At 50.8% G+C, this 14,316-nt stretch overlaps 2 protein-coding genes across 6 annotated transcripts in view; both read left to right on the forward strand.

The window, feature by feature from the left end:
* LOC144160566 (phosphatidylinositol phosphatase PTPRQ-like) overlaps positions 1-14,316 on the forward strand; it is a gene marked incomplete at its 3' end in the record, with an annotated part of 114,214 nt that overhangs the window by 26,545 nt on the left and 73,353 nt on the right.
* LOC144160565 (uncharacterized) lies at positions 1,401-12,541 on the forward strand. 5 transcript variants are annotated; one of them, XM_077691825.1, is made up of 4 exons: positions 1,401-1,642; positions 2,244-2,330; positions 7,918-8,371; positions 11,159-12,541. In XM_077691825.1, the coding sequence occupies exon 3, from the start codon at positions 7,957-7,959 to the stop codon at positions 8,323-8,325; it is 369 nt and encodes a 122-aa protein (XP_077547951.1). In that variant the 5' UTR covers positions 1,401-1,642; positions 2,244-2,330; positions 7,918-7,956; the 3' UTR covers positions 8,326-8,371; positions 11,159-12,541. The 5 variants fall into 5 exon arrangements, 2 of the variants coding, with proteins under 2 accessions (XP_077547951.1, XP_077547950.1); XR_013320390.1 differs by lacking the exons at positions 7,918-8,371; positions 11,159-12,541 and adding an exon at positions 5,894-6,022 and having other exon boundaries at positions 1,403-1,642; XR_013320389.1 differs by lacking the exons at positions 7,918-8,371; positions 11,159-12,541 and adding an exon at positions 5,879-6,017 and having other exon boundaries at positions 1,404-1,642.

Raw genomic sequence — 14,316 nt, forward strand, 5'->3', positions numbered from 1 at the left:
GCGCCCATACACGCCGGGCCGTATCCCAAGAGGGGCATAACCTACAAGCTGACGGTATCATCAAGCCCACGCCCCCGCAAAAATACGCCGACATACTCGCTCACTACCGGCACGGGCACCAACAATACCAAGCACTCCACCCACACCTATGCAGAACCGAAGGTGCCATATTCCGACGATTACAAACAGACTCTTACCCCCACAATACCCCAGTCCACGCAATGTTCCCCACCCTATACCCCGCCTCTTGCAAATACTGCCCCCCGCCCGGCACCCTATGCCATCTGGTATGGGGGTGTCAACAAACCCTATCCCTTACTCCTAATCCACAACCTACATACACACTAAACTTTTTTACGCCCTTTTGGCCAAAAAGGGTGTAAAATAATTGAAAAAAGGGTGTTGGGAGGCCCTTACGCCCTTTTTCTTGAATCTCAACACCCTTTTTTGTAGCTTTCCACCCTTTTTGCGTGAAAAAAAGGGTGTTGACCAACCTCACCACCCTTTTTTTTGGAAGGGTGTTGAAAGGGTGGGGAAAAGGTGTTCAGCTCATCATTGATTGAGGTCATGCATGCAATATAATTTCAAAAAGACATCCCATTGTGCCATCCACCCAACCTCGTCAAAAATGTTCAAAAGCAAAAAAAAAAAAAAAAGCTGCCAAATTCAATAAAAAGCAGCGGCAGCACCGACGTTGAAACAGGAAAAAATATCAGCCCTTGCTTATTACGACATCGACAGAATAACACTCCCCCTCCCACTTTTTGTTTTCTACAACCTTGCACCGAGCACAGCACAACCTTGAACTGTGACATCTGTATCATCATTCCGTCGTTCCCTGTTCCTCTCCTGCCCCACCAGCACAATCATAGCCCCCTCTGACAACAGTCATTCTCGTCACTCAGTGGACTTATAAAGTGCTAGCAATCACAATTTTATTCCATTCTTATTGTTAGCGACCGTAAATATTGAGTACAAATGCAATAAACAGACCACCTAGTTTCTCCTGCAGAAACAACGTTGGAGAACAAGGCAGATATCAAAAGAAAACAAAAGTTGTGGAGGGGGGGGCATGAAATCGGGCGCTAAATAAAGAGACGCCAAATAATAATACGATTACTTACACTAGAACACTGCCAAATTTCATTGCGCAGTGTTATCTTACTATCTTCTGCTTTTTTTAACGTTCAAATGGAGCGCCAAAAAACTCAGTCCGCGTTTTGTGTTTGTAAACTTTAAAAATCTAAGCTTCTTCATTATATTGCACACAAAAAATAATAATTTACTGTTGTAGTCAGTAAAAGAGGCAATTATTTATTGTTGTCGTTTTAATTTCTTTACGCAACTCCCTGTCAACGGCCGAAACCCTGAGTACGGCACGCGGCGGCGTGGCCGGATTCCGGAACAGATACCCCGTGACCCTCCATGCCGTGACCCGTCTTTCATGGATTGTTTACTGTGGTGTGCAGTTACACAAGCGCAGTTATTATGATTAATTGGACACCTCGTCGTCTTCGGTTATGTCTGTCGTGTTCGACTTCGCGATGAAGTATTTGAGAACAACTTTGCCACCTGAAGACGGCTAAATTCGTTCGGCGCTTGCCCCTGAACGTCGCTCGCTCTTCTGCTTCGTTTCCTGCAGGTAAGCTGTCTCGACACATTTGCCGCCTTTCTTTCACGGGATGCCGTTTGTAGCTGTCAGCGCCGCTTTAAGGATTCGTTAACAGGAGCCCGCGTGTGTGAATTGTTTAACTGAACTAGCTAGGTTGAACCTTGAGGGCTCGTCTTTAGAAAGGCGATGTGCGAAAGAACATTGTGGTGCTTGCATTGAGCGCTGAACGCACTGGCGCTCAGTAACGCAGTGGCGCTCAGTAACGTTTCCCATTCCGCAGCACTACATTGAACAGCTTCAGAGTTCACCACTGCAAACCACGTCTTACGCGTAGTTTATCAGAACACGGGCGGCTACTCCTCTAAACTGTGCTGCGCAGCGTTTTCGGCTTCGTTGATCACCGCAGTCGTTTGTGCCGTGTTGGGAATTGCGAGGGAGAATCGTTTGCGAGCGAATGTGCGCGCCTCGCAAGCTTCGTTGCGTTTGCGGCGAGCCACCTCACCATGTGTACGGTGCCGCGGTACGCGGGCATTGATTTTGGCTGAATATTGTGTTGCCCGAGTTGTAACATTCGTGCACTCAATAATTTCCATTCTTGCCTGTGTGGTAATCATGTGTCATCCTGTTTTAGACCTCTGGACGGTCTGAGCACATCACGTCCCTCCATTCAACCGGACAAGAGCCACAAGCATTGTCAACAGTGTTTGGCCGCCAGAACGTAAGTTTTCAAACACAGTTTTGGTAGCACAGTGGGCTACCATACTTCAATAATGTTCGATCACTTGAATGTACAAGTTCCCTCGTACAAGCCAGGAATTTTTTTGGGGGGGAGGGGGGGGGGGGGGTGTGGTCGACCAAAAAATGGGACGGGGAAATATGTAGGCAAGGCATCTTGCGCGTTGTTTTGAAAACGAAGCTTGAAATAACTGACTTTAACATGCGATTTGTGTATGCTCAACACTACCTGTAAAGCCCACCTTAAAGGAGAGCCATGAAGACAAAATACAAGTTGGGTTTATTAGAAAGACTGCTTAGTCCCGATAACAATGATCCCAATATCATCGCAATCTTCGAAAAAATAACGGAGATATTAAGGAAAACGTTTGAAGCAGTCGCGACCCCCTAGCCAATTTCCCGCAACTTATTTATGACGTCACGGAACCTTGTTTGTGCGATTGGCGGCCGTCTAACTGACCTGTCGCGACGGCACATGACTGGACGTCTGTAATCCGGCCTCTAGTTTCATTTGATCGCATCACTTGAACGTTAACGTGCAGTTAAGGCACTGAAAATTATGTTTTATTGTGGGCCCGTATGACGTCATTCTTGCTCATAACACGTCACTGTGGCGCAAAATTTGAAAGTTTTTAAATACTTCTTGCTTTTTTTTCGTTAAAAAACATATTTTGCGGCTCTAATGGAGCTGAGTGACATACTGAATCCTAGTTCTTTCAAATTAAACGAAGTTGTATTTTCTCTTCATGGCTCCTTTAAGGAGCTTAGATGGTGATGATAGTGATGATCAGCTAAATTGCTGTTCGCTGGTCTATGGGCAGACTACGGGCGATTCATTCGTCCGCAGAGCAGGTGGTTAGGCGGACCCGCGCTCGTGAGTGTGATCATGAGCGCGCTCGTGAGTGGCGCGCGGACCCCGAAGTTCGTCAGGCGGAAGTGGAGGCCAACACTGAATGTTTACTATCAAGATTCTCGTGTTTTAGAAAAGGGACTATTAAGTTTTCTTGTCAGCTATGAAGTACAGTCGAGCACGATTTGAAGGTTATCGAGCGGCCAAGCGTGCCACCAGCCCACGGTTTCGTTTCGGAACCATGAAAATCGAGATTTCACACTCTTCGCTCCCTTGTTGGCTGTTCCATGATACAACAATGGCCTGCACGACTGACTTGCCACCCTTTGGGTTTCAAGCTGTACAGGGCCGTCCACGCTAGGTGCGAACACGGTGCAGCGTGACCTTGCTCCGCGGAGCGCCAGCGCACAATCCGCGGCCGCGCATCGAAGCTAAGCGGCGCAGGCGCACAGGGGCTTGGAGGTGGGGCTTCGTGTCGTCTGCTACCGCGGGAGAGCGCCGTGCCTGCTTTGTTGTGAAGCACGCCTAACTGTAGGCTTGCCTGTAGCGTCTAAGCGCGCTGCGACAGCATTGCGGGAAAGCGCACTTTCCTTACTGCGGCGCGTTGTGTAGTTTCTGCCTACGAGAACCCACAGCTTCCGCATTTCAGTTCCGCGGTGCAGGTTAAATGCAAGTATTGTTGCAAACATTTCAGGACTGGCTTGGTTTGGTTCAATGAGAGACGCTGTATAGAACGGCATCGTATAATTTCGGCCACTAGGATTTATTTAATGCTCACTGGCATTACGCAGAACATAATTGGCTGTGCATTTCGCCTCCGTGGAATTTCGGTCACAGCGGCTGGGTTTCGATCTGCCGAATTTCTTCCAGATGTGTATTGGCTTTTTTCAAACATATGAATATCGCGCATCGTCGAGATGGTTCAAGCAGTCGCCCAGCCAGGAAGTCACGCCCCCAGCACAATCGTCTACTCTACGGTCGAATCCTGGACCGGTCCCACTCTAGTGTGCTAAATTATAATGCATACGTCATTGGTTGCGCTCCCTACATGGCTAGTTATTTGGAGAAAGCGGCCCCTCCCTTTGTTGCCACCTGTGCGCATCCTCCTTTATGGTAAGACCCGTACTTCCTCGCGACTCCTTGAACCATCTCAACGATGCGCGATATTCATATGTTTGAAAAAAGCCAATACACATCTGGAAGAAATTCGGCAGATCGAAACCCAGCCGCTGTGACCGAAATTCCATGGAGGCGAAATGCACAGACAATTATGTTCTGCGTAATGCCAGTGAGCATTAAATAAATCCTAGTCGCCGAAATTATACGATGCCGTTCTATACAGCGTCTCTCATTGAACCAAACCAAGCCGCCAGTCCTGAAATGTTTGCAACAATACTTGCATTTAACCTGCACCGCGGAACTGAAAAGCGGAAGCTGTGGGTTCTCGTACGCAGAAACTACACAACGCGCCGTAGTAAGGAAAGTGCGCTTTCCCGCAACGCCGTCGCAGCGCGCTTAGACGCTACAGGCAAGCCTACAGTTAGGCGTGCTTCACAGCAAAGTAGGCACGGCGCTCTCCCGCTCTAGCAGACTACACGAAGCCCCGCCTCCAAGCCCCTGTGCGCCTGCGCCGCTTAGCTTCAATGCGCGGCCGTGGATTGTGCGCTGGCGCTCCGCTGAGCGAGGCCACGCTGCGCCGTGTTCGCACCTAGCGTGGACGGCCCTGTACATTCGTTGTTATCAAGCACAGACTTGGACTTGGTTGCCCTTTATCTACACCAATGATAACGAAACTTGCATGGAATATTTGATAAAGCTGTTCTTCCTTCTTCCTGCTTCGTTTGAAAGAGTAGCTTTCCCGCGACAACCTCCGAATCGCAGTGGACTGTACATGCGGCGCATTCGTATATTATGGTGGTGAAACTAGCAAATGTGCGTCTTGGTCCTTAAGTAATCGCCTTTTGTTATTTTTTGTGCTAGTAGCGCAAGTAGTAAACTTTCGCTAAGCGGAACACCTTATTGCACTGCTGTTGAATGTTGAGCTTGTTGCACGTTTCTTAAATTTCATTATATTTCTATCTGTTAAATCGAAACAGACATGGCTTCAGTAAAACTCCTGTTAAGCAAATACAGAATGCTGATTCTAACCAAGAGGGAGGTCAAGGAAACTGGAATAGTGCCAAAAAAACAAAGCTCCGCATTAGGGAGAATTGTGTAGTTTTGTTGATGTGGAGGAAATACAAGATGGGCAGAGCAATGCTTTTTATGCAGCAGAAATTATGGATCTGCAATAGTCAATGAAATGCGATGTCGGTAGAAAAGTAAACATATCAAGGATTGATAGTTGACTGAACAAAATACAGCGACGTGCTCTGTCATGTGATTATACTTTGTACCAGTGTAAAGACAAGGAATGACACGCTCCCGACAACATGTAAGCCTATATGAGGCTTTTCCTGCTGTTCCGCCATTCCCCGGCCGTGCTGTTCCGCCATTGAAACAGTGGGGCTGTTTCGATTGGCTCGTGGCAGGTTCCCAGCGCTTGTCGGTGTATCCGGCGCGAAATGCAGCCGGGCTGTATATGTTGACAGGTACAGCATCTGGAGCGGGCGCAGGGATCAGACGTTGACATAGCCCTTGTTTTCAGCTTTATATGAGCAAGAATGTCCTTAAAACTGCAGGTTCCGCGCCTGCAGGTGACTTCAGGCGGTTTTTCAGGCTGCTTAAACCGCAGCCCAGCAGTTATCTTCTTGGATGTTCTTTTCCCCGGGGCTTCTCCTCCAAGCCGCAGTAGCGCTGAGGATCTGACCCCGGGTATCCTCAACCAACAAACTCAGCCTCTGATACAAAACTGTACATTTATTTACAGCCCGGCGGGCGACTAAAAAACAGTGCTCAGGCGGAGCTCGAAGACGACGGGCCGAGCTCTCCTGCGCCCGGACCACGTCTCCCGATGTCGTCTCCTTGTCTTCATCTTCCCTCCACCCTGACGCTGGGGGCTAGGGAAGAGGGAAAAGCGAGTCCTTCGTGGGGGTCCAACCCCATGTGGTGGCCATTAGCGCATCCGGTGCGAGCAGGCGTGACCTTCCTCGGGATGCGCGGAGTTTCAAGGCGCCAAGCGACACGTGCGTTCGATTTCTGTGCCGCTCGTCCCGGGGCCCGCGCCAGTTCGTGCGTCGAAGCGCGCGACACCTCCACCGCCACTGTGAAACATACCTTCAGGAATGTTTCACACATGAAACACACACCACACACACATTTGGCCCGTGCACCATCGTTCCTTCAGTTGACGACACAACAATCAGCACGGCCAGTGCCTCTTGACCCTGGCTGCAGGTCACCATGACAAATTAGGCACAATCCTCACATAGCTCATTCAGAGCGAGCGGCCTTTAGAATGCGATACGCACCGGCCGTCGTCGTCCGAAAACGCCCTTGCCATGCGCCGCACACCCTCACACAACAGTATCAGGGGCCCCTCTCTTCCTCGCTCGGGAAGGGACCACTGCTAGGTCGTCAGCATGCGTTGGAGCCACTCTGCACTGAGGTGAAGCTGACTGACGCTTGCACCTCTTTCCAGGCGAACCCTCGGGTTCGGCCGCTTCTGACCCACCGTACGCGCACGAGGTGTCATTCTCTACGACACACCTTTGGTCAGGGTAAGCAGCAGAGGGCTGCTTCGTGGGCACGTTAACGCGGTCATGCAATGCCGGAGAGGCTATCTCTTCAGTCACTGCAGTTCTACCTGCAACTGCCTGGGGCTGCGTTACATGAGCGGCCGTACCCTGATTTGCACTTCCCTCTCTCAATTCGCTGGAGCTTCCCATGGCAATCATATTTTCGGGACTCGACATTCGGGGACCTCCAGAAACACACGATGCAGTGTGCGCGACACCAACTGCATCCGATTCTTCACGCGATTCCCGTGCTGCCGCATCCTGCAAAGCTACTGGCCGCTCGGCCACGCTCCCAGGATGTTCTCTATCTCCGCACGATGCGATGACAGGCTCACGCTCAGCTGAAGCCAGTCTCCGCCCCTTCAGAACGGCTGATTTAAGAACCTCATAGTTCTTCCGCTCCTTAAAGTGCGAACCCTCGCGTTCGGCCGCTACTGAACCACCGTTCGCGCGTGAAGCGCCGTTCTCTACCACACACCGTTGTGTGACGCAAGGAGTAGAGAGGGGCTCATCGGTCACATGAATTAGAACATGCGACGCAGCTGAGGCTGTTTCTCTGGCTATCAGCTTTTTCACGGGCCTGCCCACACTCCTTCGACGCACGAACCGGCGCGGGCCCCGGGACGAGCGGCACAGAAATTGAACGCACGTGTCGCTCGGCGCCTTGAAACTCCGCGCATCCCGAGTAAGGTCGCGCCTGCTCGCACCGGATGCGCTAGTGGCCACCACATGGGGTTGGACCCCCACGAAGGACTCGCTTTTCCCTCTTCCCTGGCCCCCAGCGTCAGGGTGGAGGGAATATGAAGACAAGGAGACGAGAGAGACGCGGTCCGGGCACAGGAGAGCTCGGCCCGTCGTCTTCGAGCTCCGCCTGAGCACTGTTTTTTAGCCGCCCACTGGGCTGTAAATAAATGTACAGTTTTGATCGGAGGCTGAGTTTGTCGGTTGGAGATACCCGGGGTGAGATCCTCAGCGCTGCAGCGGCTTGGAGGAGAAGCCCCGGGGAAAAGAACATCCAAGAAGATAACTGGCGCAGTCGACAGGATCTTCAACAGCGACGACTCAGCCAGCCGGCGGGCGAGATGGAGCAGGCGGAGAAGTCACGGCCTGCTGAACGGGATCGGCGGGAGCAGCGAGCTCGTCAGCCTGGTGGAGAAGCGGCTCGACCGGCGCTCAGCGGACTTCTCAACGGAGAGCGGCAGCCTGCTGAACGAGATCTGCAGGAGCAGCGAGCTCGCCACCCAGGTGGAGAAGCGGCTCGAGCGGCGCTCAACGGACGTCTCAACGGAGACCGAGGCAATCTCTGCGGCCTGCTGAGCAGCGGAGAAGCAGCTTGGCGAGCGGTCAGTGGAGGCATCAGCAGCCCACTGAAGGAGAAGCGGCAGGCGAGAAGTCGGCGGGCGATTGTTTGGTGGACACCTCGGTGGAAGGAGCGGTGCATAAATGGATAACCCATCTGCACCGGTGCGGCATCTCTACAGGCGCCGAGCTATACAGGTCAGTGCCTCGTTTGATGCTGGGTCTGCGGTTCACCATGACATCTAGCGGCTATCTAGGTGTAGCCGCGAGATAATGATGAGGATTAGGAAGCGTGCATGAACGTTGCAGGGACAGCAAGCATTGCAATGTCGTTCGCTGAGCAGAAGGCGCTATTGCTGGCGAAATTGAGAATCGCTGAGGCAGAGTTAGCAGCGGAACGTTCGAAGAGTGGACGTTTCAAGAGAGCTAACAACGTTCCTACCTCACCGATTGCTCAAACAGTAATGTTCAGCACTCGGGGAGAGAGTGAACTGGGGTTCTCCGGTACGCCGAAAGATGCGCTGGGTGGAACCCATTCACTGGGCGCGCGTAGTCCTCCTGTTTCGCGGGATCCGCCACGATCAGAGTCACGTGGGAAAGGCGAAGATAGGATAGTGGCGCACGTTTCTTCATGGGCGTTGAGATTTTCTGCAACCGGGGAGCAGGATAGTGAAGCATCCCGCTTAGAGAATTTCACCGAAATAAAGATGGAGGTGAAGGAAGGTGTTACGCGCGAGGCTGCGTTGGTAAATGACAGGCAGTCAAAGTTGAATGAGAGTGTGCGCATGCCCGTGATGAAGCTGATGGCAAGAGAGAAAGGCTCCGCAGCGTCGCATGTTATTGTTCATGTTGCCGATGAGCCCCTCGCTACTCCTTGCTTCACACAACGTTGTGTGGTAGAGAACGGCGCTTTGTGCGCGCACAGGGGTGCAGTAGCGGCCGAACACGAGGGTTCGCACAGGAAGGAGGGGAAGAACTATGAAGTTCTTAAATCAGCCGTTGTGAAGGGGCTGGTTTCAGTCGAGCATGAGCCCGTTGTCACCGCGTTCAGAGAGGGAGAACGTTCCGGGAGCGTGGGCGAGCGGCCAGTTGCATTGCAGGATGCAGCAGCACGGGAATCGCGCGAGGAATCGGATGCAGTTGGTGTCACGCACACTGTATCTTGTGTTTCTCGAGATACCCAAATGTCGAGTACCGACAATGTGATTGCCATAGGGAGCTCCAGCGAATTCAGCGAGGAAAGTGTAAATCAGGGTACGGCCGCTCATGTAATGCAGCCCAGGGCAGTTACAGGTAGGTCTGTAGGAGTGGCTGAAGAGATAGCCCCTACAGCATTTCATGTCAGCGTTGACGTAGCCGCTAAGCAGTCCTCTCCTGCTTACGCTGACCAACGGTGCGTAGTGGAGCACGGCGCTCCGAGCGCAGAAGCGGCCGAACCCGAGGGTTCGCCTAGAAAGAGGCGAAAGCGTCAGTCAGCTTCACCTCAGTGCAGAGTGGCTTCAACGCATGGTGACGAGCCAGCAGTGGTCCCTTCCCGAGCGAGGAAGCGAGGAGGAGAGGGACCCATGATACTGTTGTGTGAGGGTGTGCGGCGCATGGCAAGGGCGTTTTCGGACGACGACGGCCGGTGCGTACCGCATTCTAAAGGCCGCTCGCTCTGAATGAGCTATGTGAGGATTGTGCCTAATTTGTCATGGTGACCTGCAGCCAGGGTCAAGGGGCACTGGCCGTGCTCATTGTTGTGTCGCCAATTGAAGGAACGATGGAGCACGCTCGCAAAGTGTGTGTGGTGTGTGAAACATTCCTGAAGTTATGTTTCACAGTGGCGGTGGAGGTGTCGGGCGCTTCGACGCATGAACTGGCGCGGGCCCTGGGACGAGCAGCACAGAAATTGAACGCACGTGTCGTGTCACGCGGCGCCTTGAAACTCCCCGCATTCCGAGGAGGGTCGCGCCTGCTCGCACCGGATGCGCTAATGGCCAACACATGGGGTTCCCACGAAGGACTCGCTTTTCCCTCTTCCCTGGCTCCCAGCGTCAGGGTGGAGGGAATATGAAGACAAGGAGATGAGAGAGACGCGGTCCGGGCACAGGAGAGCTCGGCCCGTCGTCTTCGAGCTCCGCCTGAGCGCTGTTTTTTAGCCGCCCACTGGGCTGTAAATGAATGTATAGTTTTGATCGGAGGCTGAGTTTGTCGGTTGGAGATACCCGGGGTGAGATCCTCAGCGCTGCAGCGGCTTGGAGGAGAAGCCCCGGGGAAAAGAACACCCACAAAGATAACTCCAGCCTTGACATAAAACATTATGAAGGGGGGGGGGGGGGGGGGCACCGGGACCCCCCCTCCCTTCCCCCCCCCCCCCCGGCTACGCCCTTGGCGTGTGCTTATTCTTTCTCTTGCATCCACCACATTCGAGTCGTCACGTTGATTTGGGAATGCTGGAATCCAGCATATGCTGGCAAGATACGAGAGCTTGAACACAACCCACTTGCCCGAAATGAGTTTTCAAAGATCTCCACCACCTGAAGGTACTGAAGTGAGATGTAAGCATTGCCTGAAAACCATACCAGATAAGGGTACCAAATCATAGTTATGGGTCTTTCTCGCCCATTTTAGTGTTTTGAACGAAAAAAGTGCCATTTAAAGGTGACACGTCGTTCCCTGCCGATTTCTGATGCCTGATTAAGTTTGTGGGCATAAATTTAGCAGCTTTCTCACATGTCTAACGTGTATGTGTGCTTGTTAGGAGTGAAGTAGGTAAAAATTGAAAGGTTTGATTGTAGTTGTGTATAGATTACCTACATTTTTTTCATTCCTAGAAAAGAAAAATTGAGGTAACCCTGCCAATTGTTCTGCATTGCTGCGTTTTATTATGCTTGTATGATTCGTAGAACCTGCAGGAGTTCAGCTGCTTGTTAACGGAAAAATGAACAGTGGACAGTGGTACAAAAAAAAGTGCATCTACTAAAAAAATCTTCACAATCGCAGGATGCCAACGGTCCACCTACCAACTTGCGTCCTGCATTGTTTCTGCTGGCTGGAGCGGCGCATGGAGCATTTTTCAACTTCTCGAAGTTTGTGATCAAGCGCTGCCCCAAGTGAAGGATGCCGCAGAGGGATCTTCGGTTTTAATGCCACAATTTCATGTGCTTAGCACTTACTCGTAAGGCATTTTAAATATTCATCATCCCAGAGGATATGTTACCTTCGTCTTGGGTGGAATGTGGCTGCAGTCAGGTTATTTGTGACAGAAACAAGTGAACCACGTGGTGAGAGTCATTGAGGCCCTGTTGATTGCGCATGCTACTGAAATAACATTTTCATTCAGCTGAATACTTTCTAAATATTACAATTTGTGGACAAAATATGATAAAAGTCATGATTAGTTGTACTGCAGTGCAGGAAAGAAATGCCAGCACATGTTTTAGGAGCCTCTTATATTTCAGGTCATTGGCTGGGGAGCAATAAAACATAACCGAAAATTGTTTAAAGTGAAATCAAATATTTGTTGTCGCCAGTGCGTGGCCCGTAGTAAAAGCTATCTGGTCTCCCAATTTCAAATGAGACAGGAAATGCCAAAAAAATAAGGAAATAAACAAGACAGCTTGCTACAATAAACCAATTCAAATAATTGCTCAATGTCTATAAAGTGGTGATTCAGGCGGGTTAGTTCGGTGTTGATGAAATACAAGCAGGCCCTCGCCTGGTCAAAAACAAATAAACAAAGACATTTTGGGCCCCTACTGGCCTTTGATCACAATGAAAGGGGGGTGAAAGGTCGCGATTATTTATAGGTTTGGTGGTGCAGAGTGTGCATGTATATCTCGGGGAGTTGGTTGAATATGCACTGATTCTAAAAGTAGTCGTGTCGACAGGCACTTCTCTGATGCGATTATGCTTGCGGAATCCCAATCGATGACGTGGTCAGTAGCCAGGTGATGATCCGCCAAGGCATTTCAGCTTGCATTGCCTTTTTTGACATCGTTCTGGTGCTATTGAATTCTTATTTTAAATATTTCCAGTTTCACCTATGTAGGGTGCGTCGCAATCCTTGCATGGAATTTTGTAGGCAACTCCGGGGAATCTTGATTTTTCTAAAGGGTCCTTCACGCGTACCAGCTTTTGCTTAAGCCTGTTCGTTGGCACATGTGCAATTTTAATGCCATATGTGCCAAACACCCTTGCAAGAGCTTCACTGATGCCTTGCGTGTAGGGGACGGCAGCGCGTTTTTGCCCGTCTTCAGGAACCCTTTCGGAGGACGCAACTGAGTCCCGCAATTGTTGCGTCCTCACAAGCTTTGAAGGGTAGCCGTTGCTGCGAAGGTCCTTCCTTACTACGGCTAGCTTTTGCTTGCACAGACCAGGCTCAGAGCAGATTCGTGATGCGCGTGAGAAGAGTGCAGCGGCGACGGAGCGTTTTTGGCCTATAGGATGCGCAGAGTCGAACCTCAGGTATCTACCCGTGTGGGTCGGCTTTCGATAAACACTGGTTATAAATCCTTTGGCCGACCGTTTCAGAAGTACGTCGAGGAAGGCGATCTGTCCATTATTTTCCTGTTCCATGGTGAACTGGATACTTGGAACACAAGAGTTTAGATGCTCAATTAAAGGCATTACGTCTCGGCGGTGGATCACACAAAAGCAGTCTACGTAGCTGACAAAAATCTTGGGCCCGTCTTGTACGAGCATAGCGCAGAATTTTTTAGAGCCTCTGAGGCAATATTTGCACAGACTGCTGAAACGGAAGCTCCCATCGCTGTTCCAAACCGCTGCTTTTAACATTGTACGTTGAAAACAAAACGTGTTCTGCAGGCCAAATTCCAGGCAAAATTACGCGGTCCGGAGTTGCAAGGATCTACTCGAGAACGATGCATCTCTGCCTTCACGTTCGCCAATTGAGATGCAAGACTTATATCGTCTCCTGGAATTTGGCCTGCAGAACACATATTTTGTTTTCAACGGACCAGCGGTTTCGAACAGCAATGGGAGCTTCCGTTTCAGTAGTCTGTGCGAATATTGCCCTAGAGGCTCTAGAAAATTCTGCGCTATGCTCGTACAAGACGGCCCCAAGATCTTTGTCTGCTACGTAGACGACTATTTTTGTGTGATCCACCGCCGAAACGTAATGCCTTTATTTGAGCATCTAAACTCTTGTGTTCCAAGCATCCAGTTCACCATGGAACAAGAAAATAATGGACAGATCGCCTTCCTCGACGTACTTGTGAGACGGTCGGCCAAAGGATTTACAACCAGTGTGTATCGAAAGTCGACCCACACGGGTAGATTCCTGGGGTTCAACTCTGCGCATCCTACAGGCCAAAAACGCTTCGTCGCCGCTGCACTCTTCTCACGCGCATCACGAATCTGCTGTGAGCCTGGTCTGTGCAAGCAAGAGCTAGCCGTGGTAAGGAAGGACCTTCGCAGCAACAATTGCGGGCTTCAGTTGCCTCCCCCGAAAGGGTTCCTGAAGAATACAGGCAAAACCGTGCTGCCATCCCCTACACGCAAGGCATCAGTGAAGCTCTTGCAAGGGTGTTTGGCACATATGGTGTTAAAATTAAAATATGGTGTTAAACGCGTACCAGCTTAATCGGAAGCTGGTACGCGTGAAGGACCCTTTAGAAAAATCAAGATTCCCCGTAGTTGCCTACAAAATTCCATGCAAGGATTGTGACGCATCCTACATAGGTGAAATCGAGAGCATGACGGAATCCCGTCTGGCCGGGAGGGTACATTAGAAACGAAAAAGAGATGCCGACCAGTCCAAACAAAACGTACTGACGTTTCGGCTTCCAGCACGGAAGCCTTATTCACAATAAATGCATCACCAGAAGTGGGTCGTTTAAGTGGGCTTGAATAATCGCTGCAAAGAGCGTGCGTAGATCGGGTTTATATTTCCGTCGTTACGATTGACTGTGTTAGATGTGGTCTGAATGATTAGTGATTCCAGATGTAGCTGTGATGCTGTCACTTTTTCTGTAGCGACGATTCTTGCATTGTCCCAATCAATCTTGTGGTCATTCACGATGGCGTGTTCGGCTACAGCATTGTTGCGGACGCTTTTATTCTTTACGTCACGTGCGTGCTGCTGCGGACGATTGTTATAATTTCCTGATTCCCCGATATACACGCCGCTGCAGTCTGCA

Source organism: Haemaphysalis longicornis, unplaced genomic scaffold, assembly GCF_048455015.1.
Source record: "Haemaphysalis longicornis isolate Haplotype H1 unplaced genomic scaffold, Haemaphysalis longicornis Haplotype H1 scaffold_106, whole genome shotgun sequence".
Taxonomy (NCBI): Eukaryota; Metazoa; Arthropoda; class Arachnida; order Ixodida; family Ixodidae; genus Haemaphysalis; species Haemaphysalis longicornis.

Bases quoted from the DNA above. Each gene is read 5' to 3' on its own strand.
- LOC144160565 (XM_077691824.1), top strand. From the start codon at position 7,786: ATGTACAGTTTTGATCGGAGGCTGAGTTTGTCGGTTGGAGATACCCGG.